This window comes from Primulina tabacum, chromosome 1, assembly GCF_025594145.1.
Source record: "Primulina tabacum isolate GXHZ01 chromosome 1, ASM2559414v2, whole genome shotgun sequence".
Lineage (NCBI taxonomy): Eukaryota > Viridiplantae > Streptophyta > Magnoliopsida > Lamiales > Gesneriaceae > Primulina > Primulina tabacum.
Window position 1 is genome coordinate 3,641,074 of NC_134550.1, and position 25,167 is coordinate 3,666,240.

Consider the following 25,167-nt stretch of genomic DNA (forward strand, 5'->3'; position numbering starts at 1 on the left):
TCTTTGAAGATATATATTTTTTGTCTCCATTTTCCACTCTTTCAATGTCAAAAATAATGGAAAATCAACTCTGGAATATGTTTACTCGAGACGAGAAAATTTTCAGGTACTTAGAGATATAGGGATTCCTAAACACTATCATGAGCACAAATTGATATTAGCCTCTAATTCAGGTAATACCGTTGATCTCGATCTTTTTATTATACCTAGGATGAGTAAAAGATCTTCTACTCGACACCACATTTATAAATTCTTCTCCTGTTCAAATCTCTCTTCGACACTTCGTGTTTTTATTTCAAAACTGTCTAGTATAATTATTCATAGATCAATTCAAGAAGTTCTAGATGTTCCTGAATTAAAGGATTTTGTGTTAGACGAAACATGTGTCCTCACGAAAGATAATACTTGGCGAAATTGTCAATGGGAAAAAACACAGTGGAATATAAATGAGTGTTTGGTTCCAAGTACAAGTCAGGTGACTTGATCAAAAAGCACAAGGAACAATTGGTTGTCAAGGATTTCACTCAACATACGGTAATGATTACACTAAAACATCAACGACGACGAAATCTTAATATTGTAAGAATTCTCCTGTCTTTAGCAGCCAACTTGATTGGCCATTACAGTAACTTGACATTAAAAATGTCTTTCTTAATGGTGAAGTTTACGTGTGTCAGCCTCCTGATTTTTAAGAGAAATATGGTAATCAACTTGTGTATAAACTCAACAAGTCTCTTTATATTTTCCAAAGTCATCAAAGTGTTCAAATACAAATCAGAGGCGATCAAACCAAACACTTTTTTGTCAAACCTTATGAGAAAGAGAAGATAACTATTCATATAGTGTATGTTGATGATATTATTCTCACGATAGATAACTAGTAAACGGATTATATCAAGCGATGATGGCAAAGAAAATTGAAGTTACAGATTTTAGATCACTGAAATATTTATTGGGAATGGAAATTTCAAGGACCTATGAAAGTTAATGCAGCAACAAATCAAACATCAATATTGCTCATAGTCCAGTTCATCAAGATATGACAAAGCGTGTGAAAATAGATCGAGTTCAACAAAGAGAAGATAGATAAATAATTGATCAATGTAGTATATTTGCCCACATCGCAGCAACTTGTTAATCTACTCACAAAAGGATCATCTGAACAACATTAGTTGGGATTTGATAGGATAATGGCATATTTTAAATTTGGTAGGATGATATTTAGTTTTTGATTTTGTGAGATTAGATTTACTTATTGTACTCTATATATATTGACAAAAAACTTGTATGAGACAGTCTAACGGGTCGTATTTTATGAGACAGATATCTTATTTGGGTCATCCATGAAAAAATATTACTTTTTATGCTAAGAATATTACTTTTTATTGTGAATATCGGTAGGATTGACACATCTCACAGATAAAGATTCGTGAGACCGTCTCACAAGAGACCTGTTATACCTATGAATGAGAATTCTTGTGATTATGCATTCAATAATAACTGTTTTTGGACAAAAAAAATATTTCAAAAATACCCTTAATTGTTTATTTCGCAGATTTAATTTTACTTTTTTTTGTGCAAATCCTTTTCCATTTTTCCACACTTGACACAATCCACAAATTCTTTAAATCAATAACGTTCATATCTTTCTAAGCCACCAAAGATCTCAATTGGTTAATATTGTTTTATAAAAAAGCTATTAAATTTATTTCCATATTCAATGCCCCGTTCTTTCTATCACGCTTCACACTTATTTGTGTTTTTTAAATTTTTATTTTAATTGAAAAATGTCTCGGAATCACACCTTATTTATAGACTTTTGCTGCATGAGTCAAAACTTATAATAAATTTTCAACCAGAGCTGGATTAGAAGATTTAATTACAGGGGCTAATCCTTTGTATGAACTGGGCCTTGTGTTCAAATAGAAGAATTTATATTTGACAGAGATATCTGGTAGATATATATCCCAAACGATTCTATTAAAAATGGATCAAAAACATTAATCAAGAAATACCAGCCACTATATGCTATCCAAAAAGACACCATCTTGCTGCCTAAACAAACTCATCTGCTATAATTGAATCAAATTGAATCACAAATATACATATCGAATCATTTCAATCCAACAAAAAGAGATTAAATGTTTTTCAAGGTTGCTGCTGGGCATCCATATAACCAGCATCAACAAGTACCTTTTCCCTCTTAGCCAATTCAATATCTTCGTCTACCATCATCTTCACCAGCTGCTCGAACCCGACATTAGGCTTCCATCCCAGTAGTTTCTTGGCCTTGCTCGCGTCCCCTTTGAGATTATCCACCTCTGTAGGCCTAAAATACCGTTTATCGATCACGACATGATCTCTCCAATTCAATCCAGCATATCCGAATGCAGCTATCAAGAATTCCTCCACCGTGTGAGACTCCTCCGTGGCCACCACATAGTCCCCTGGCTGCTCCTGTTGAAGCATCATCCACATTGCTTCCACATAGTCTCCTGCGAATCCCCAGTCCCTTGATGCCTGCAGATTACCAAGGAATAGTTTGCTCTGCAGCCCGATCTTGATTCGACCGACGGCTCGGGTGATCTTACGGGTCACGAAATTCTCACCCCTTCGGGGTGACTCGTGGTTGAATAGGATACCATTGCAGGCGAAGATGCCATACGCCTCACGGTAATTGACGGTGTACCAATGAGCGGCGCACTTGGAGGCGGCGTATGGGGAACGAGGGTGGAAGGGCGTGGACTCGGACTGCGGTGGCGGAGTGGATCCGAACATCTCCGACGACCCCGCCTGGTAGTATTTGATATGCGACCGACCTGTCGAGGAAATGTGAGAGCGGACAGCCTCCAGGAGGCGGAGTGCACCCGTGGCGACCACGTCGGCGGTGTAATCGGGGATCTCGAAGGACACGGCGACGTGGGACTGCGCGGCGAGGTTGTAGACTTCATCAGGGAGGATTGTATCGACCCAGCGGCGGAGTGAGGAGGCGTCGCTCAAATCGGCGTAGTGGAGCTTCATCCGGGCCTTGTGGGCGTTGTGGGGGTCGATGTAGATGTGGTTGATCCGCTGCGTGTTGAAGTTGGAGGATCGCCGGATAAGGCCGTGAACTTCGTACCCTTTATCCAGAAGGAACTCGGTGAGGTAGGAGCCGTCTTGGCCGGTGATCCCGGTGATCAGAGCAATCTTCCGGGTGGTTTGCAGCGGCGGCAGAGGGGATGGGGTGGCGAGATCATCGGTGCCATTGGCGTCTGCGGGATCGGATCTGGAAACGGAATCAGTGGCCATTGCAGGAAATTGGAGTGGAAATCGAAGAGGTATTGTTATCGGTGTAATACACTGAATTTATGAAACGGAGAAGAAAAAAGAGAGAACCGCAGGGAGTGTATGTGAGGTGTGGGAGAATATTAAATCACGCTTTCTTATTTTCTTGGCCTGCATATTAGCAACTATAGCAGCTGGGCGGGCGTTTACCTTTCAAGAAGCGTTGCGTAAATATTAAACACTAGTATGCCTTCTAGATGGATAATGGTGCTTAGGATTTGGATATTGCGAAGGAATTGTTCTCAGAGACAGATCAATGGCTTATTTTATCCCTGCCTTTAAGCCATCACAAGTGCGATATATGATAAATGGATGTGGGAGGAGAGGAACAATATTTCTGTTAAGAGTGGTTACAAGATTTTACTGAATGCTAGTGGTTCGAATACTAATTCAGATTATATCAAGTGAAAGTTCATTTAGAAATTGAATGTGCCCGCGAGATGTATCAAGTGAAAATTCAACGACAGAAGAAATTATTTCATGAAAGTTTATTCCTTGGATTTGTGAGTATCCCATTTGCAACCAGACGAGATTTGAATCTTGGCTCCTATACTCCTGAATCCCATTTTTCATCTTAAATACTCATTTGGAGTCAATTATTATGGTATTTGTTGGTGTTGGAACAAGATCCCATATATGATTATAATTCAAATAGTCAAGATCTTCCCTCACAGTTTGTTGTCACCTTAACCTCTAACAGAATTTAATTATTTTATATTTACTATATTATTAAATTCAAAAAAAACTCTTATAAAACGGTCAAATCTCGAACTGTTATTTAAGCAATATTACCTTTATGTGAGGGTGAATATTTCTTAGCTATTGATCTGTACAATGTACATTTCCAATACAAAACTAGAAGAAATCAAGTCACAAAAAGGAATGAACTACAGAAGAAGAGGCAATGAGCCCTGAAAGGAGACTAACAAGGAGTGCACCGTTATAGGTAGTTGGTTCGCACTGCATTGTGTTGTTCCGAGAGTCGTTGTAGGTGTCGTTTAGGAACGGCCCTCCAACAAGTGCTCCAGTCACAACGTTCGGATTAGGGCTCCTCGTGTTCAGCCACTTGAACCCATCGCTGCAACTAGATTCATCGTCTTTTGGGATCGAGGCGCCCCTGTGATGTACATATTGAGGGAAGTGTTCACCATACCCTACTAAGTAACTCATCTTCATAGGATTGCTGCCTAATATGTAATCCACCTGAAAGGTGTTGATATGATTAATGTCTACAGATATGGACTACTAGTTATTTTGTAATCTGGTAATGGATTGAGTTCACCCCTTCTCGAAATTTCTAGCTCCAATATACCTGCCTAACTGGCGAAATCATGTAGGTCCTTTGGATCATGGAGATCTCCATCACAATATAGAGATTTGGTGCCATAGGTGAGCATGTAATCACTATAAACAAGTGCAAGAAATGCTGATGCAACAGAGTACTGCAGAACGTTCCATTCACTCACCCATATTAGCCCACCTGATGATTAAAAATACACACAGATAAAAGTAAATCACATTTTACACACAATTTTCTAGAAAAAAATATCACAGTTTTGTTCCTTAAAATATATAAAGACACCTACGCCTGGTTCGGCTAATCCGTTGGTACTCCGAGATTACCTTCTGTTCTATGAACTGTTGATGAAGAAGAATTCGGCAGAAGCCCACAGATAACAGCCTCTGCTGATTTTCTATACAGTTGGAGAGCAATATTTTCTGTTCCTTGGATGTTTCTTGATCCAAAAAAATTCACTCTGGATAGCAAAACCTGATGAATTTTACAACACAATTGAAAGGCTCGAGTAGCAACAATGGTTTTGTTTTTTGAAATCCAGTTCTAGGCCAAAAAAATAAACAACTTACGATGAAAATATAGCCAAGTTTAGAAGGTACCTGAGTCCCTGCAAGTTTATTATCCCAAGAAAACCAAGCGGGCACCCCCCAATTGGCGTAAAAACTCCCTTCAACCGCCACATATCGAAGATAAAATTCCTCCCCAGTAGCATGATACAGCCAAGAAGCCGCCCACAAGAGCTCGTCTCCATATCCACTTGAATTATAGTATTCCTGCAGTCGTGGGATACTGGTGCTGTAGCAACCTCTGTAAGAATCTGCAAACGTGAAGAGCTGTTTCGCATGCTTGAGGAGTATAGCGGAGTAAGAGGAGTTGACTGGCCAGAATACTAAGGAGGCGGATGCCATTGCTGCAGCGGTTTCTGCGGCAATGTCCGATCCAGGGTGCGACATGTTTATTTGAGTGACAGGCCTTTTTTCTGTCATGGTTTCGGGTCTTTGCCAGCATTTATGGTCTAATTCAGGGTCTCCCACCTTTCGCCATGTGAACAGAAACATAGAATAACAGCTAGAGATTTTCACTATAAAAATTTGTGAATACATTTCGTTTCGAGAAATTCTTCTTCGAGATATATTAACTTAATTGACGCGCTGTTCTTGTATACATTTATTTGGACCAAAAAGGATCAAGAAACGAGACACAGGTAGGTTCGGTTTTGGCCGACCTGGTTACATCTTGAACTGACATTTACTTAATTATGAGCCCGTTTGGTATAAGAAGCTACAATTAAAAAAAAATTTGTTTTTAAAAAAAAGTGTTTTTTTAATTTTTAACTTGTTTGGGTGGGCTTCTGGTGCTTAAAAAAGCACTTATTTAAGTTGAAATTAGAGCTTTTTTAAAAGCCTTATTTTAGAGCTTTTTTCACTAGCTTTTTTAATAACCTTAAAAAAAACATCCACCAGTAGCCTCCTCCTCTCAATCTTTTCTCCATTCTTCTACAAGGTACAATTTTTTTTTTTTTCCGTCGAGGTTTTTGTTCGTTCATTTTTTTCTGCTTTCTTTTTACTGCAGAATCCACACTCCCTATTCATTTACGTCTGTATTACGTATTGTGAATTAGATAATTATGTTACAATTCGATCAATGATCCGATAAATCCAGGAAGTCAGGAAGGGGAAAATATTTGCTTATTCCATTTTTTTGCAACTACGTATATAATATTCATCAATTCTTGTGTATTACGTATATAATATTATATTAATTAAAATATGTTATATACCATAATATTACTGTAATATTATTTAATCCTTGTTTGTATTACTTTTTCATTTATGATATTGTGAATTAGATAATCTATTGTTTTTTTATGTTTTATTTTTTGAATATAGAATGTATTCGAAGTTAGCTCCTAAACGAGGATTATCAAATCCAAGTCAATTACCTAGATATACGATTGAGACTGTTGAACTGGATTTGTTGCTGATGGGAATAATAAGACGGATTGGACTGATCAGAATACCGAAATATTTTTAAAAATTTGTGAGGAAGAAATTGAATCCGGCAATAAGCCTACCAAACATTTAAACAAAACGGGGTACACAAATTTAGTTTCAAAATTTCATGAGAGAACGGGACTCTCTTTGAATAAAAAACAATTCAAAAATAAATGGGATTCTATGAGAAAATATTTTGCACTGTGGGCACAACTTATTGGAAATAATGAGAATGGCCTTGGTTGGGATCATAACAAGATGACCGTGCAAGCTGATAATAGTTGGTGGGAGGATAAGATTAAGGTACATAATTTATATACTACATTTTAAAAATTTTAATCAATTATTTTTATTTATTTTTTGTTACGTTGCAAATTACAGGAAAATCCCGAGTATGCAAAGTTTAGATTGAGGGGACCCAAGAATTTAGATTTATTGGAAAATATATTTAAAGGTTACATAGCAACTGGCTATGCTGCAATAGCACTATCAGAGGATCAACCAATTCATAATAATTTCAACGATGATACAAATGATTGGGATGTTCAGTTAGATGGAAAGTTTCAAAGTGATGTTTATATTAATGTTGAAAGCCAAGAATTTATGGAAAACTCAACAATGGGAGCTGACAACTCTATGCAGCAAAGGAAGAGAAAAAGAAGGGAGAGTAGGGAAAAAATAGGTCTCATTGCCACTAGGTTAGCCGATCAACTTGATCGTGTCCTTCAAGAATTTGAGACTCAAAAGTCTATACACAAAACACCAAAAGATGATCCATGTAGCATTGAAAATTGTCTAGAGGTTCTTCGTAGTTTGTCTGGTATGGTGGTTGGCAGTGAGCAATTCTTCATAGTTACTAGAGTTTTGGGTAAAAAGCATAATAGGCAAACATTTATCGGATTGAAGGACTCGGAACTGCAGCTTGGTTGGGCAAAGACATTCACTAAAGATGATTTGAAGCGTTATTAACATGAGTTATGTTTTTAGGAAAAATACTTGAATAATGCACTTGTTTTTTTTCTTTTATTGATTGATGAGTCAACTTTACTAAGTAGTATGTTTAAATTTTTAATGCAATAATCTAAAACTTTCAATGTTTATTGTTTTTTTTATATATTTATCTTTATTCATATATTTTCACAGGATGTATGCGAGTTCAGGCTCTACTATATCAGATAACTCTGATGCATCAAGTGATTCCGACATTTCCGTTGATTCTATTAGAAATACACATGTCTTTAAGAAAAGAATGGTTTTGTTATCCAAATCTATATATATTTCACACAGGGTATTTATCCATTTTATTTTTCTAAAAAATATTATTGCGATTTCATCCCCACTAAATCATCTTCTAGTCGATCTCTTCAACAATTCAGATAAAATAGGAAAGAAGAAGAAAATAACTGAGAAAAGACTTCGAGGATGCAGTCTTCTACTGTTACTCAAGAACCCACAAATCCGTTTGGTTTTGTATCTCAATTGGGTTCGTTTGTATTCGACCATTCCGGGTTGAATCCTAATGGGAATCCCTTATTTTTGTCGAGTTGCTTGTACTTTGATTCCAAGCAGAAGCCTAAGGCTGTGGCTTCATTAAGTTTAAGTACTAGAGGTGCTAGTTTCGGAATCAGGAGAGCATTGAATGATTTTAATAGAGTTATTAAATTTCACTGCGAACGAATCCCACTTGGTTTTGCTTCTGTTGGGCTTGATTCCGGGGAAAACAACGGGTTCAAGGATGATGGGAATGGGGTTTTGGAGGAGTCTGAAGAAGGGTTGTTCAATAATGTCGTCTCTAATTCTCCAAAAAAAGTCTGAAGATGCGGCGGCGGCGGCGGCGGCGGCGGATTGGGTGGTGGTCACGGGGCTGATTCCATGTACTGAAAGCTGACTTGCTGGAGGTCGAATTGGGGTTGTGGAGGTGTTGCTCCGCCTTTCCGTTTTCCTTCGCATTTTCTCCACGGTGTCAGGAAAATGATCTCCAGTATTCTCCACGCCTCCCGCCGCCGCCCACCAACACCACCCATTTTCCACCACTAGCTGTGGCTTTATTCTTAGTGTTTTTTGAAACAGAATTATGGCTTCTTAGTTGATGATATAGTTTGATTCACGCACATTATTTAGCTCATCTGATTTTACTCTCCTATGATCAACATGACATGGGAGATTCGATTTATATATTTAATTTAAATTAAATCTCATCAATTTATATATGTTTGACGGATAGATTCAATTTACACGTGAAGTCAAAAATAATACTTTTAACATAAAATTTATATTTTTTATTAATATGATCGGGTATGAATTTTGTCTCACAAAAAAGTGATCATAACACCATTTCGTATGATTTTTTGTGATAACAGTATTATCAGATAATAATTTGTTTCGATCCAATATGTGTCACGTTCGTATTTTGTGATACATATATCTTATTTAAGTCATCCGTTAAAAAGTATTAATGTTTATGCTAAGAGTATTGCTTTTTATTGTGAATATCGGTAGGGTTGACAAAAATTGTTAGATAAATATTTACACTTTAACTCTTATTTTTTGCAGGTAAATATTATTTAGTTGATGCAGGTTATCCTACTTTCAAAGGCTTTATGGGACCGTATAAAGATACTAGATATCATTTACCTCAATTTCGATTGGCTCCAAAGTTCAGATCAAAAAATGAAGTATTTAATTATCATCATTCCAGTTTAAGGATGGTTATTGAAAGAACATTTGGAGTGTGCAAAGCACGATGGAAGGTATTACAAAATATGCCCACATTTTGTCTAGATACTCAATTTAAAATTATAGTGGCATGTTTTGCTTTACACAATTTCATAAGACGATACGATGCGGCTGGAGATATTCTTGAACAACTCGAAAATATTGATGATTTACAAGAAATCGAGCAAGATGGTGAAAATGTTTATGTCCATGACAGAGGTACGAGATGGCAAGAGCCAACACAAGAAAATATTACGGAAATGAAAGAATCGAGAGATGACATAAGAAATTCACTGTCCAATACAAGGTCGACATTGAACTATTAGTTTTTATTTAAATAAATTAAAGTAGAATGTTAAACATTAACAATTGTTTTTATGGTTTTTAAGATTTCAATATTTTATTGTTTTGGTATGAATTTAATTATTTATATTTATACATCACACTTGTTTAGAAATACGTTATAAAATATATATATAAATTAATGAGTTAAAAAAGCACTTTAATGATATGTATCCAAACACATTTATTAATTTAAAAATTGTTTTTTATCTATTCATCCAAACACAATATTAACACAACTTTTACTTAAAAAAGCACTTTTAAAAGCCAACTTAAAAAAGCACTTTTTTAATAAAAAAAACTTTTGATACCAAACGGGCTCAGGAAAAAAAATGGTGCAACTACTCAGATAGGAAATCTATTTTTATATACATTAAGTTGTCTATTTCCATTTCAAGACATGAATACTCTATGATTTGGTTATGGTTTCAAATTAATGGAAGAAAAGTAATTTAGCTGCGAACCTGAACGTAGAGCAGATTGGGAGATGGATGTGCAGCAATCAAATAATCAGTGATCCATTTGAGGGAACCTCGTGCGTTCTCCAGTTCCTTCACTCGCTCCATATTATCTCCATATTCAAGAATTGCCCATGAAAGCATTGTGGCAGTGAATGCCATCGGAAACCCAAATTTAACGAGATCCCCAGCATCATACATCCCTTTACTTAGATCCAAATTCACCTTCACTTCCATCGTTTAAGGCCGAGTCTCCTCTCCAATTGATCTTGTTGTCCACCAACTTACCAGCTACATGTAACAAAACGTATGCCGATGGAATCAGCAGAATGGCGTATGAGCTGAGGATTCATATAGCCGACAGTCCGACACCACTTAGTGGGACAAAGACTTGTGTGTTGTTGTTTTATTATTCTCGACATACATTTAATCTTCGATGTTAATTCATCTTTAAAATTCAATAATAATAAAAAAAAAAAAAAAAAAACAAATCCATTTTGATTTTGATCCCAAATTATTAGGATTAACTATCATGTCCGGAATTTTGGAGGAGGTTCTAGGAAACACTTCTTATATTCTAGTTGGGTGAAATTTCTTTGAGGTGTTTATGATATGTGATTTTTAACCAAAAACTATAATCGAAATGTTTTTTTTTTTTTTTTCTTTTTGTTAATAGTTTAAAGTTACGATTTGACATTTTTATTTTTAAAAAAATAATCATATTCCACAATTGCTCTTAATTTTTATAAATATTTTTGGAGATTTTGTAAATTGTTAAATTTTATTTATATATCAATTTTTACGAGTTTCGAATGGAATTCATAAAATTCCAATCATATTTTATTACAAACATTTATTTTTTAAAAAATATTTTACATTTTTTTTATAATTTTCATTTTAAGAATTTTTTTTACATATTTTTATAAAAAAAAAAACAAAAAGATCATGTATTTTTTCATTGACCTTATTTAATTTTCAATTGTAAAAAGATAAATTAATTTCGATTCAAAAAATTCAAAATGCAATAATAATAATAATAATAATAATAATAATAATAATAATAATACATTGTCATTGGCGTGAGTACCAAAATTTAGATAAAAAAGATAAATGATGTATTATTGACATTAATGTGTTGAAAGGAAAAGTTTCCTACCAAATGTGGGTGGTAATGGAAGGAAAACTAAAAAATATCTTCTTTTCTTCTCTCCCAAACTTCCAAATTAAGCCTAAAGAAGCATTAGATTTATGAATTAAATGCATATTCCTTACATTTCTGAGCATCGAAGAACTGCATAGCAACAGCAAGAGCGTCCCCATACTTATCCACCACATGAATCCCCGGCCGAGATCCATGAAAAATACTCAACAGATGAATGTTTCTCCACAGGCTGATGCAAGAAGCAGCCATTACAATTACAGCAATCACCAGCACCAGAACCCACCATCCCCACCCTTTCGACTTGTCCGGCTCGGTCTCCATTGAAATCAAGCTTCAGAATTCTTCCCACGGGTCGATGACAGATACTAGTTTTTTTGTCTGCAAGTTATTTGGGTCACTTGATGTGCCATTTCTAAGCGTCGTAGCCAGCCGGCAGTTTATACCGTTGGTGGTAGCTAGAGGATTTCGGCTTGTCTTTTGTGGGAGAATTCAACTATGACTTAGCTCAGAAAGTTGTCTTTTTAGCAATTGGAATAAAAATATATGATAAAAGCGAATCCATAGAATCATGTACATTCTTGCTTTTGCCATCGAGTGGCGGATGGCTGCGTAACAACTAACGAGCACGAATAATGTTCGTTGTGATGTCCGTCATTTTCGACGTCATGTTAACACTCCAAATATAATAAATACTAATAACAAAATCTTTGTGTGTGAGATGTAATATATATAAATTTAAAACACGTTTAATTTATTGTAGAGCTGACATAAAAAATGAGTAATAGTTTCATACAAATCTACAAAATAAAAATGAGTTCATTATCAATAGAGATATCAAAACTGATCGGTCCGACCACATCCAACAAGATCTAACCCAGCTTAGCCTGTCATTTAGGGGTTGAAAAAATCTCAACTCAATCGCCTATGCGGCGAAAGTCGGGATAGTGAGCTACACCATCAAAACAGTTCTTGACGAGGTTTTTAGAACATTACTTAATATACAAAAGGACCAATACCATTTGGGTGAAAAAATGATATATTCTAGTGATATCTTCTGATCACATTAATAAATCAAAACTTCGTGTAATTAGTACGTGCATAGAAATAATATGATATTAAAGAAAATCTACGCATGACAGAAATCGTTCAACAATATTGAAACGTTAAAGAACAACATCCAAATTGATCAACCCCATTGAATTGATAACAAATCCGAAACTTCAAATGTTCCAGCATCGACCTTAATCATCAGTTCTTGACGGAGAATATATTGGATGTACGGCTTCCATAACAATCAAAATGTAACTCGAGGTGCATCGTCTGGCGTTTGAATATGACCACGGGTAATCTCCTCGATTGAACGACAACCACTTAATGCCATGGTCAGCTCAAACTCGTCATGCAGCATTTGAAGAACTTTTCTTACACCTGCCTCCCCGTCGACTGCTAACGCGAAAAGAACCGGCCTTCCGATCTGCAGTTGCGACGTCCAAGTGAAATTTTGCTCTCATCATGTGTATTGAGAAGTATAAATGAAAGAACAAATCATATATATACATATTTTGAGATGACTAAATTTGATGGTCTCATGGAGGCTGTGCTGCCTCTACACTTACAAATACACCAGATGCTCCGAGGGCTAAGGCTTTAAAGACATCCGTTCCTCGCCTAATCCCGCCATCGACAAAAACTGGAACTTTTCCCTGTGCTGCTCTCACAACCTGCAGGTTTCATAACTAGAATGTCGGACTCTTGATTCGAGACTAAGTATAATATTAGAGAAGCGAAATACCACAACTATTTTTTTTTCCCAGAAACAAGTATGATATTAGAGAAGGGAAATAACAACTAATTAAACAGAATCAACAAACCACGACTATTTCTTTTTATTTCCAAGAAACAAATATAAGTCCACCTCAAATACAAGTACTCAATGACCAACATGGGAAAGTAATTAAATCACGTATGTTCGATTAGCAAAATGGGAAATAACCTCTTCCAAGGCCATGATGGTTGCAGGAACATAATCGAGTTGCCGAGCTCCATGGTTGGACACAATGATTCCAGCTGCTCCCGCTTGTATAGCTAGGGCGGCTGAAAATACACGAAAATAAGGCATCAATGAAGGACACAAATATAACGGAAAGAAACACGTTAAAAAAATAAAATTTTCTTAAGGGCGTACTATCTTCCGCGGTTAGCACGCCCTTCAATAGGATTGGCAAGTCAGTGATTGTCTGGAGCCACTTCACATCCTGTGAGGTGTTACCAAGGAGAGTATGTAGAATTCATTTCGATCTCTGTATTTGCTGGACTCATTATGCAAGAATAATGTTCCTACCTTCCAGCTAAGAGATGGATCGAACTGGTCGGCGATAAATGAAGCAAGTCCAGAGTTATCGGTCTGAAACGGCCACAAATATTTGTTGGGATTGAAATACAAGATAACTGAACTAAATTTATTCAGTGAAAGATAATTGACTTTGAGCATATTCACCCTATCTATCGAGCCAAGATTCAAGCGTTCGTAATTCTTCAACGTCAAGTTATCCGGCAAAATGAATCTGTTTAGCATAAATAAGCAGACAAAACTAGATCATGAGGTAAAACATTTACATATATGTCAAGAAAATCTCATAAGTAAACAGGAAAGATGCTTCGTAAATCGTAAGACGTGACCTGTTCTTGATATCGGCTTCCCTGCGGCCTAACCTCGGAGTATCCACAGTCAGAGCAACGGCCTTGTAACCAACCTTTTCAGCCCTTTTCACGAGCTGAGTTACAAAGCTTCTGTCTTTGGAAACCTGAGTTTAAAGCAAAAGATCTCTCATGTCGGAGGATATCATGATTTCAAATGAGGACCGTTTGTACATAACACGGCTGTCATTGACGGATTCAGATTGCTCATTCAGTGAGGTACTAATCAGATACGAGATGGGTGGATAAAATATTTTCATGGAAAACTACAAGCAGAATAGCCAACAAATTACAGAAGTGAAACTTACAAATAACTGAAAAAATCGAATTCCTGCAGGTGCCGTCGATGCAACCTCTTCGATGCTGGAAGTGGCCCATGAGGATAAAGTCTATAGAGCAAATCAATCATATGTCACCAGAAAGGCCATAGAATGTTTCAGTCAGGTTTAATGGCTGAGCACTAAACCAAAACTTGAGTGAAAATTCAACAATATTCATGCAAATCGGGTTATTTTGATTTTTAGTCAAAATTTTCCATTAATCCAATACTATAATTATTTTTTTTTTAATAGAAATGAAAGTGAGTATATGAGTTTGAGTTAAATGTTAGTCCAAATCAATCAAAGATAAATGAAAAATTTCCGTAATTTTCTCAGAAGCTTCAAATTTGAGAAGAAAATAGAGGTGATGAAATTCCAAACCATGATGGTGCCTGCGGATGATGCCGCTCTTGCTGTCGCAAGCTCTCCTGTACCATTTATAGAAATTTTAATATTATTTTTAATAATAATACATTTGACAATCATAATAATTCACCGTGAGAAAAAATATTAACAACAAATTCACCAAGACAAGTGTTTACACCTTCTGGATGCGCCATTTTCTGCATCGCCGTTGGAGCAATCATTACGGGAGTTGAGATTTTGAAGCCTAAGATAGATGTCGTTATATCAATCTTGCTAACATCCACCAATATACGAGGCCGGAACCTATGCCATGAATAAACATATTTTTTCTTAGTTTTTTTGGCAATCTAATTTGGATTCATGTTGATTTTGATCGTCGCTCTTTCTTTTGTCCGAGTGCTGACGTAACACCAAGTAACCCAGCAATACTCAGCACCACATTAGAAAATGATAGCACTCTCCAAGAACAGCGATCAGATTATGATTGAAATTTAATAATTTAAATAATCAAAATGGCAATGAAACCAAAGTATAGGATCAAAGTTAAAATGTATTCTCCTTTACATAATCTTAGAAAAAGCATTTCGATTTTCATTGAGAGTCCACTGATCCTCGGCACCAGAGGCGTAATAGTCATAAACCATCTTTGGCAATTTCTCCTTGGCAAGGGCTTCATACTCATTAACATTGGTAACCTCCATTTGCCCAGATGCCAAGAAGCTCTGGTTAGAATCCAAAACCAATGAATTAGTGTAGATTAATTAATAAGCAAGCACTTATGTCTACGGGTAATGAAACAATGCATTATTTTCTACATGAATATCCTTTGTGGTTCACAAGATATATACTTTCGATTCACCATTCCTCGAGAACAAAAAGAATAAAAACGGGGGAGACAACCTGCATATATAAACAGGGAAGAAACTGTACAACTATCTCTACTCGATGGGAAGGAAAATCGATCAATGCGTATATATGAACGATAATCAAGAAAGAAAGACGACTCGGAACGAACCTCGTTATGCCGACCGATGGCAGACAGCCAGACAGGAAGAGCTTGAATCTGCTATGCAGTTGCAAACGAGAGCATATATATATAAATGTTATGGCTGGAAAATGGACGGAGGTTGATGAGTTTCCAAGTTGGCATAGTCTGTAAACTAATATTAGATTCACTATTTTAAAAATATAAAAAAATTAAATATAAAATTAGATACAAAAAAATTATATGAAAATATAAATCAGAAAAACAGCAATTTCAGTCATTTAAATTTCATTCTTTATAATTTTGGTTCCCTGTATGTCAAATTTCAATTTTAGCCTGCTATAATTGCTTATGCGGTGTTAATGTAACGTTGATATGACTCCGATGTATTTTAAATTTCATTTTTTATAATTTTGGTTCTCTATATGTCAAATTTCAATTTTAATCTGTTACAAGTGATTATGTGGTGTTGATGTGACTCCGATATAAGCAGTGATACATTAGCACTGACCAGAAAAAATTACTAAAATTTCAAAAAATTAAAAATTTCGCAAGACTGAATTTGACAAATATATAGGACCACGAAATTTGTAATTTTACCATATAAATTCAATTACACGTAAAATTATGTTTAATAAAAATTCAATATAATATTCAAAAGTCCAAATTTTTTTATAAAAAACTTGGAAGCTTCGCCACTCTACAGTACTGGACGTAATCCCCAATGGCATCCAGCTTGGAGTTGTTTCGAGGATCCGGTCTACATTGATTTCACGGGAGAATATATAGAATAATGCTGAGACTACGGCCAAAATAAAGTATAATGATATTTACAACTATTAAATCGTGAGCTTTTGTTATTATATCTTTATATTTTGTATTGAATTTATTATGAGATGTTGATAATAATAAGAGCGAGCAAATGGCATTGTAGGACCACGTAAAAACACCAAATAATAATAATAATAATAATAAATATTGCTCTAATTGCAAGGGTGATGTTCCAAGATATCGTTGTGGTATTGGCTTCGAACTTCAACGGCTTTGTAGCATGTTTAGTTAATTAGAAAACTCGACTCAAATGTAGAAAACTCGAAGTGTTAAAAAGTCGACCCAGAGTTTTAGTTTTTATTTAATTGTTTAGAACCAAGGTTTTGAAAGGGGTTATAGTCCGCTGTCCGCCCCCATTTTAATTTAGAACACATGAAGAGTAAATTCTTCTTTCATTTGGAAAAATGAAAATTGATAATTTCTTGAAGTTTCGGATATTTGATTTATGATGATACCAACCTCATCATAACTAATTAATTTTTCTACCGTAAGAGATTAATCTTTTGACGTCAAACGATCAAATAAATTTTGTTTCAATGAAGCTTAACTGCGATTAAGTTAAGCACATCAAAATATTAGAATAAGCACGTAAACAAAAGTGAAACATGAAATATTTCAATTTGATACACGAGATAAAATTACGCAAATATTTCAATTTGATACACGAGATAAAATTACGCAATCCTTTGCAGAATTTTGAGAGAAAAAATGCGGTATAACTATGATAGTTTGGTAATAGTTGCCGGTGTTCCATTTTCTGGCAGAAAATACCGAGGAAGAAACGATGGAAGGGCAAATGCAAAGATGAGGCAAAACAATGCCAGAACAGCAACATACCAGGCTTGATGGGTAATGCCCAGCAAAAGTTCATCACAAACTGCCAAGAAGATTGAGAAAAGGTGAGAAATTCGTCGAATTCAACAAATATGGATTCACGGATAAATATTCAGATAATTGCGTGCATGAAACATCTATTGCATCAAGAGAAGATGTTACAAAAGCTGGAGACGACGAGATGTCATAAAACCATGTACATCGTTGAGCAATCATGCAAAAGTCTATGTTGAACTTCCAAAATACATCGATGAATCGCATAAGGGGAGTTGCAGACAAAAAAACAGAAATATTGCTCCCCTATACAAGGAGTTGTACAAGAGTTGTTGGGAGTGATGAAATGCGTGTCCCTCGCATGCAAAACAGTTCATGCACTAAAAACCCACCTCCTCTAAAAATTCAATAAGCTAAAAACCCCCTATGCATCTAAAAATGTTGCTCGCTGACACTGAACAATGACAATTACCTTTTAATATACTTTATGTAAATTAGGGATAACCAAATGCAATGCCCATTCTAAAACCAACTGATGAATTGGAAAGGGCAGATGCTTCGAGATTTTTAAGGATTCACTCCATACTCCCCTGCTGTATTTTAATATTCTCTGTTTCAGGCTAAAAAAAACTCGTCCACCCGAAGTACTTAGAAAAATCTCTTCATAAATATCAGTCTTTCAACTTGAAGGAGCGACAGAGCCATGAAACTAACTCAAATAAAAACAAAGAAAAATCTAGTAGTCATATTAATCAACGTAGCAGCATAGCAACTGTAGAAAGATTAAATTTCGCTAGGAAAAAAAAAACAACAATACTCAACCATCAAGACAAAACTGAGCGAGCAGTATATTAAAACTCCTCAACTTACATTTACTGAAACATACATAAGATCAAGAAAATACCAACTATGAAATGGGAAAGATTAAAAGAAGACATAAAAAGAAACAGGGTTATAAATTTCTGAAATAAGGAGTATGGATTGCTAATATTAAGGGAAATTCTATAAATTTCTACATAAACAGCAGGGGTGACAACAGACATAATAAGGAGGGAGTTTCCAGCAAGATTTTTAATTTTTATATACACAAGGGGACCATGCCAATTAAAGTTTTAGAGGGAATAATCTGCCAATTAAAGTTTTAGAGGGAATAATCTGCCAATTGATTTTTTTAGTGAATAATAACACACTTCACAGGCAAAAATCGGGAAAAAAACATTTGAAGTTGGCAGAATGCAAAAGGAACTAACTGGTCGTGGGTTTGTGGGGGAGCTCAACAAATTCATTTAAGAACATTTTGGCAAAATCCTTTCCTATGAAGAACTGAAGAAATTGTCATATGCCTGTAATAAGAGTTAACAATAAGTTAGAAAGTAGAAACATATGAAGGTAGTACCTATATTGAAGATGACATATTCTTGTTCCCGTTTCCCTGGTATTGCAACAAACCCCTCAGGCTCTACGTTCACCATAACAGATGTTTCACTCTGTCCAAAAATTCCTACTCAATAAATTCTCATATAGCAACAAAACGGGCACAAGAGTTTTCGATGTTCAAAAGCATCAAAAAACCTGGTCACTCGTTGAAAGCATTCCATCAGTCTTGAAAATTAGTTTTTCTGTATTGAGCAATTTTCTTCCTCTGTTGGAAGTCAAATCTGTAATACCTCTGCTCAGTTGCAAAGTGAAAGCAGAAGGTATCTGGTATTTGTTTCATCTTGTCAAAAATATTATCAACAAAGTTTGAATGACAATAGAAAGAAATAAACAAGCTGCATACAGAAGCCGGATATGATATCTTCACTTCATACCACGTATGTGGTCTCAAACCTTGCAAATGGTAGAGGCGTGCACCATTTTGCAATGGCAACATCTCCCTATAAAGCTCCTCACCAACCCGCATAACTTGTCGGCCAATCCTGTAAAATTTCAGTGAGACCAAGTGATATGAAAACAAAGCTAAACTCAAAATTTTCAGCTACGAATCAACCAAATGAAATAATGCTCATGTAAGTAGATGAATTTCACAAACAAAAAAGATCGAAGTAAATAAACAGCCCAAAATGGACCAACAATAGTAAAGTCAATAAATTACGTAAAAAAAAAAGTTACCTAGATAACTTGAACCGTAGTAAAAAATGGGAATATCATGGTAGCAAAAAGAGAAGAAAAATGCTGACATACTCTTTGTTTCCTCCTCAATTTTGTTAATACTTTTGATTTTCAATTGTTCCACAAGACAACAGAAATGGTCTGGTTTCAACAAAAATTATTCTTTATAAAGCTTTGATATTAACAAAAAGGAGAACCAAAACTTGAAGATTTTCAATTGTTCCACAAGACATCAGAAATACAAATCTCTTTTAGAGCAAAATATTGTCCAATCTCTACAAGAAGTAAAATCTCCTATACAGCTCGAAATAATAAAAACCTCCAAATCATCGATCACTTACCCGCTTCCATGGATGGATGTCATGCAGCTGAGTACAAAATACACAAAGATCAACCATCTTTTTAGTCCGTCAAAGGCGTCTCGCTTCCACTCAACTTGAAACATGAAAAACTTTTGAAGAACCAGAATCTAGTATAACAGAACACACGAACAAAAATGGGTAACACCAAAACTTATTCAGTTATTTCACTTCGCAGGAAGCACCTTCGCAGATGTTAATTACCTATGAGCAAAAGAAAAATATCACGACGATTTCGAATAATAAATTATCATGAAAACTGGAATAATTAACTGATAAACAGCGCAGACAAAAAAAAGAAGATAAAAACAAAGTAAAAATACCATATTTTGAAAATCAGATCACTGCACCAAATACGAGAGATCAATGGAAGCTGAACCCAGCTAATCAGACAAAAATTCAGGGGATTAGTGCTCTATGTTATAGTGTTTTCACAGTTCAGTTCCCCATTTTTCGAGTATCACAAATTAAACCCTCGTCTAGCCTAGTCTTTCTCATTTTAACCCTTCTGTTGATTTGAGGGTTAAAATGAGAAGGCCCAGTAAGTAACAAATGACTACCAATCAACCCTAATATCGTATACTCAAAGCCCGAATTTCATTACACCTTATCCATTGCAGCATACAAAATAATAAAGCGCGGATTTTAGACCAATGGACAGTGATCATTATTAGAACAATAGAACTAGTAATTAATATTACTTTCAGTTACATGGTAGTTGTACATACTGTAAATTGGATTTTTTTTTCCTTTTGGTCCTTTTTCCAGAAATAAGCCAATAAATCATAAAATATTACTTATTTGACACTGATGATCTCCGGCATATCTCACGTAGCAAGAATAAACCTATATCACACATTAAAATAAATCTAAACAAAAATAATAATAATAATAATAAGTCAAAAAAACAAATAATATCTCAAAATTGGAGGAAAAAAATTGTCATTTTTCTTTATTTTTGCTTAGATAGATTTTAATATGTTTAATATAATCTATATTCTCGTCACATGAATCATGTAGAAAAACATCAGAGTCAAATAAGTAATAATTGGTGGATTTAGCGGTATCAGGAAAAAAAGGCTAAAACAAAAAATACAAGTCAATTGATGAAAATCTAAAATTGACAAGTTACATTACTATTACTAAATCCAAAACATGCCAACTTACTGTACTAAAATTATAATTTTCCAAGCATAAATAACTATATTCTCAGTTGTCGGGTCGGATACCATAGGGCTCGGGTTCGTCATGTCGGGTAAATGACTAGTTTTTGACTAATCGAACCCGACCCGAATTTTTCGGATAATTCGGGTACTTCGCAAGTGGTAACCGAACTTAGAATCCTCTTTTCTTTAAAAAACAAAACAAAAAACAAAAATTCATGTTTTCTGAGCATTTTACACATAAAAAGGCAGACTGTTGAACACAGTATGCCCAACAAAGCATAGCGTAGAAAGAAAGAGAGGGCAAGAGCCGATCTGATCTTCAGTGAATCAGTGCTTACGTGCATACTCGCAGTGTCACATTCACATACACCTTCACGGCGTCGAATCGATTGCTTGGGACGGATTAATCGGACCTAGAGCCGCCGAAAAAGAGAGTAAAATCACAAATGGTAAAGTGGAATAATGGTTTGGAAAGGAGAATGCTTACACCAGGCTTGGAGCAGGAGAACACGCAATGATCTTATGTAACATTTGTGTGTGTGAGGATGTGCGCTGCCCTACTCCCGAAGACCCAACAAGGCCAGGTTATAAAATTCAATAAATTAACTTGAGATTTTAAATCTTGTTAAACTACTTGTAAACCTAGATGTAAACATTCAGTTTCAAACCTATCAATGGAAGTCTTACAATTAAATGATGAAATTTAACAAAGTTCCTCAACACTCAATATTGAACAAAAATATCTCCAATTATAGAAATACAAATTAGAATAATAACATAAGCTCAATCACTGAAATCCTCAAAAATAAACAACACCGGATCCACGCCCTCTGCCAACCCCAAAGAAGTATGTTCCCTTCAACATCAGCCTGTTCAACTAGAAAAACCTACTGGAATAAGATTGCTTAAAACTACAGCTTCTACCCTGGATTCTAATTATTCAAGCCTAATTTTGTTCTTCACCTTTAACCAAAATCAAATCAAAAATAAAATAGAAGAGGCTAGAAAACATGTAAGGCTCGGATTGCCTTACCAAAGGCAAAAACGGATACGGGATTTATTAAATTATCGAGCTTTTACAAAAATTTATCGATGTCTTTTTGCATTAGCTCATCCTAATTTGTTAAGTCTTGAATGAAAATCTCCTCTAAAATACTAAATAACCAATTCCATCATTATCATCTTTGACCATCTCCTCCTCCACATAATATATTCATTCATCTCCTTCATTTAGTTCATTACCCGAAAACCAAAATAATTCAGCACACTCCAAACATTATGACCACTAAATTGACCTTAAGGCTAACAAGAAAAGCTATTATAACAATAAATAATGAATGCATATACATGCAGAATGCCAAAATTCCAAGAAAAAAACATGATAGCAAAATAATAGTCATAATTCCATCATGCAGCACCATTGACCATAGGGAAATATTTAGTCTTACCATTTCCATTTTTTACTGAATAAATTAAATTGAAATATTTAGTCTTACAATTAAGACTCCAAATCAATTAAAAAATCGCAATCAGTACCTTGAATTTCTACAAACGAAATACTTAGTCTTACAATTCCATTTTTCAATGAAAAATGGAATTTATTTTAAATTATTAAAAATAGTTTGAAAATATCATACGGAAAATCTTTATAGACGTCAGTATTAAGATAAAAGATTCAAAAACAACAAATATGTAACTGAATTAATCCAACGATTTTATTTTGAAAGCAATGGCTTAAGTAACAAAATTTATCACACATAAAATTCGGCTTTAGAAATTTATTTCTTTTTCCAACTTCATAAAACCTTGTAACTGCACTAAAATTAAATTTTGAAAATTATAGAAATGATGATATCAATTTCATACTATTTTTCAACATGGTTGAATTTGATTCTATAATTAAAACTTCAAAAAAAAAACCCCCATACAAATTTGAAATCTAAACAATTCAAAATAAAATCTATCGTAAATTTCCAGATTCATTTTCAAGATCACAATATTTATCACCTAATGCTGATAACCTCTTATACTCCAAAATAGATCTAAATAATAGTGTTCTTAGTTATACCTCAAAGCTGAAACACGAGTAGCATGATTCGCCCAAAGATAAACGTGATAAAAATGGTTTTCCCCGTGCTGATTTTCTGTAGAATCCCAAGTACGTAATTTTGAGGGCAACTACCGGGAATGGATAGAGAGTTTGGGCTTTCGTTTTAGGACAAGAGATTTATTTTCCAAGACATGAAAGTTAGGGTAATTTTTGGGGAGGATTTTTTGCGAGGTAGGTACTCAATTACGCCTAAACTGGTTTAGTTTAACAAGTAAAGTTTCGAGAGGAAAAACAAGCGTAAAAACAACTAAAGAGAGCCCATCAAAATTATGTTTGATATTTTCGTTTCTTATATGCTGGTACTTGGATTTCAAATAAATAATTATCAAAAAAATATTATATTATAAATAATAAAAATGAGTAGATCTCTTCTGACACGGTCTCTCGGATCTTTATTCGTGCAACAGGTTAACTTTGCTCATATTTACAATAAAAATAATATTTTTTTTCATATTATTTCACGTAGCTAAGCCGAACCATAAACGATCAAATCACGAAGTTTTTCACGTTTGTCGGCAAAGAGGGGCGATGGGTTTCCGATGGTTTTTCGGAAGGCAAGATTTAACCTAACAAAAGTATGATTAATTTAAATTTTCGCCCACCGACGGAGGTAGTAAAGCCGGTCAAAGATGACGGATTTGGTTGAGATTCTGTTTACGGGGATAGAGAAGTTACGAAAAGTAACAAAAAGATTTCTTTCACTTATAACAACAAATCAAATCCTTTCTTTGGTCAATAAAACAAATTTGTTTTTATTTTAAAATATAATAAAAAATTTAGTTTTATTCATAATATTATTTAGCAAAAAGCAAAGATGGTTAAAAACTGATTCAGTATTTATGATTAATTAAAAGGAAAAAAACGATTGATAAAATATTTGTTAAAACGGTAATAAAAATTGGTTTTATTTTGAGAAATAAAATATCTTGTTAAATTCAATTTTAACAAGGGGGAAAAAAATAGCACGGGTATTTCAGACGTCACAAACATTAGACGAAAGAACGACGAAGATGAAATTGGGTGATTCTAATAGGTTTAGGAAATATGGTTTATAATAATTGTTTTTTTTTTTTTTTTAATTAATCAATAGCCAGCTAAAGTGAGACAAGCTCAACAATCTGGAATGCTTACTCACTCAAGCAGTAAGGCGACCCCGCGGGCTCAATCAGAGGTTCCTATGCAAAGCCAGCTATGAAGCGAATAAAGCGCAATTCGCACTCTCGATGGGATGGGCCGGGTTCGGGTCAATGAAATGCCTTTTCCAAGCACGATCAGGCTTCAGGGTAGCTTCTGGGAGTGCTCTACGAGAAGTCATATGTGTTACGTTCGGGAGTGCTCAATGAGTAAACATCATTCCGTTCATTATGAGAGTCACTCCCACAAAGATAAGAATCGAACACTTCTTACACAGAGGAGCGATCAGATGTTGAATATGGTTGTGCATCAACCAATCCATTTTTAAAAGTAAGACCAATAATAATTGATTTTTTAAAATTAATTTAAATATATAAAAATGTATATTGGTTTATAATCAACGTAGATACCAAACTGATAAAATCGAATTGATAATATTTTTTTAAAAAGAAAACCAAACTATTGATTAAATCGAATAGAATTTCTGATTTAATTGGATCCGGTCTAATTTTTCAGTTAGACTGAGCTTCTAGCTCACCCGTCGAGGAGATTGTATTTTTTTTTTTTGTTATTTTTCCTATTTATTTTGTTTCTTTATGTATCGTTTACATGTAAAGTATATTCATATATATGTGTTTAAATTATATATATTTATGTATGCATCTTGTATGATTACATGTCTATATGTAAAATATTTATACATATGATCATTGCTTAGAATACTTCTAGTAGCAGTTAGGTACAATTTCCCAACCAACCCTACAAAAATAAAGCAATACAAGTTTTCAACAACACCAGTTCTACGAAAATCAATGTCACAAATGTTTAATAAGAATAGTTTTCATAATACTCCTAATAGTTATATCAACAAAAGAAATTTGTAGCAGCGATTTATACAACCAATAAAAAAAATTCAATAGGTGCAATTCCCAATCCTAAAAAAATCAAAGCAATAAAAGCTGTCAAC

At 34.7% G+C, this 25,167-nt stretch overlaps 3 protein-coding genes and 1 pseudogene across 3 annotated transcripts; all 4 read right to left on the reverse strand.

Annotated features, from left to right (window-relative positions):
- Positions 1 to 1,969: 1,969 nt before the first annotated feature.
- Positions 1,970 to 3,446, reverse strand: LOC142523849 (GDP-mannose 4,6 dehydratase 1). The gene has a single exon (XM_075627595.1). It carries the CDS (start codon positions 3,286 to 3,288, stop codon positions 2,149 to 2,151), a length of 1,140 nt encoding a protein of 379 aa, XP_075483710.1. The 5' UTR covers positions 3,289 to 3,446; the 3' UTR covers positions 1,970 to 2,148.
- A 983-nt stretch (positions 3,447 to 4,429) lies between these two features.
- On the reverse strand, positions 4,430 to 11,875 carry LOC142523914 (endoglucanase 24-like; annotated as a pseudogene).
- A 697-nt stretch (positions 11,876 to 12,572) lies between these two features.
- Positions 12,573 to 15,985, reverse strand: LOC142516502 (glycolate oxidase 1-like). The gene is made up of 11 exons (XM_075619864.1): positions 15,240 to 15,985; positions 14,854 to 14,978; positions 14,691 to 14,737; positions 14,298 to 14,378; positions 13,972 to 14,096; positions 13,790 to 13,856; positions 13,634 to 13,696; positions 13,478 to 13,547; positions 13,286 to 13,386; positions 12,909 to 13,013; positions 12,573 to 12,766 (listed from the first exon to the last, which is right to left on the reverse strand). Exons 1-11 carry the CDS (start codon positions 15,374 to 15,376, stop codon positions 12,587 to 12,589), a joined length of 1,101 nt encoding a protein of 366 aa, XP_075475979.1. The 5' UTR covers positions 15,377 to 15,985; the 3' UTR covers positions 12,573 to 12,586.
- Positions 15,986 to 17,049: 1,064 nt separating this feature from the next.
- LOC142523984 (uncharacterized) lies at positions 17,050 to 23,179 on the reverse strand. Its single transcript, XM_075627729.1, has 7 exons — positions 23,025 to 23,179; positions 21,295 to 21,369; positions 19,773 to 19,900; positions 19,100 to 19,238; positions 18,892 to 19,020; positions 18,716 to 18,806; positions 17,050 to 17,368 (listed from the first exon to the last, which is right to left on the reverse strand). Exons 2-7 carry the CDS (start codon positions 21,298 to 21,300, stop codon positions 17,211 to 17,213), a joined length of 651 nt encoding a protein of 216 aa, XP_075483844.1. The 5' UTR covers positions 21,301 to 21,369; positions 23,025 to 23,179; the 3' UTR covers positions 17,050 to 17,210.
- Positions 23,180 to 25,167: the final 1,988 nt, after the last annotated feature.

Excerpts from the sequence above, each read along its gene's own strand:
- LOC142523849 (XM_075627595.1), bottom strand. The coding sequence starts at position 3,288 with ATGGCCACTGATTCCGTTTCCAGATCCGATCCCGCAGACGCCAATGGC.
- LOC142523984 (XM_075627729.1), bottom strand. Across the intron at positions 19,021-19,099 it reads AGATATCATATCCGGCTTCT|ATACCTTCTGCTTTCACTTT; the intron begins GTATGCAGCTTG and ends AACAAATACCAG. Across the intron at positions 18,807-18,891 it reads TGCTTTCAACGAGTGACCAG|AGTGAAACATCTGTTATGGT; the intron begins GTTTTTTGATGC and ends ATTTTTGGACAG.
- LOC142516502 (XM_075619864.1), bottom strand. The coding sequence starts at position 15,376 with ATGGAGGTTACCAATGTTAATGAGTATGAAGCCCTTGCCAAGGAGAAA. Across the intron at positions 13,387-13,477 it reads CGTGCTAACCGCGGAAGATA|CCGCCCTAGCTATACAAGCG; the intron begins GTACGCCCTTAA and ends GTGTATTTTCAG. Across the intron at positions 13,014-13,285 it reads CCATCATGGCCTTGGAAGAG|GTTGTGAGAGCAGCACAGGG; the intron begins GTTATTTCCCAT and ends TGAAACCTGCAG.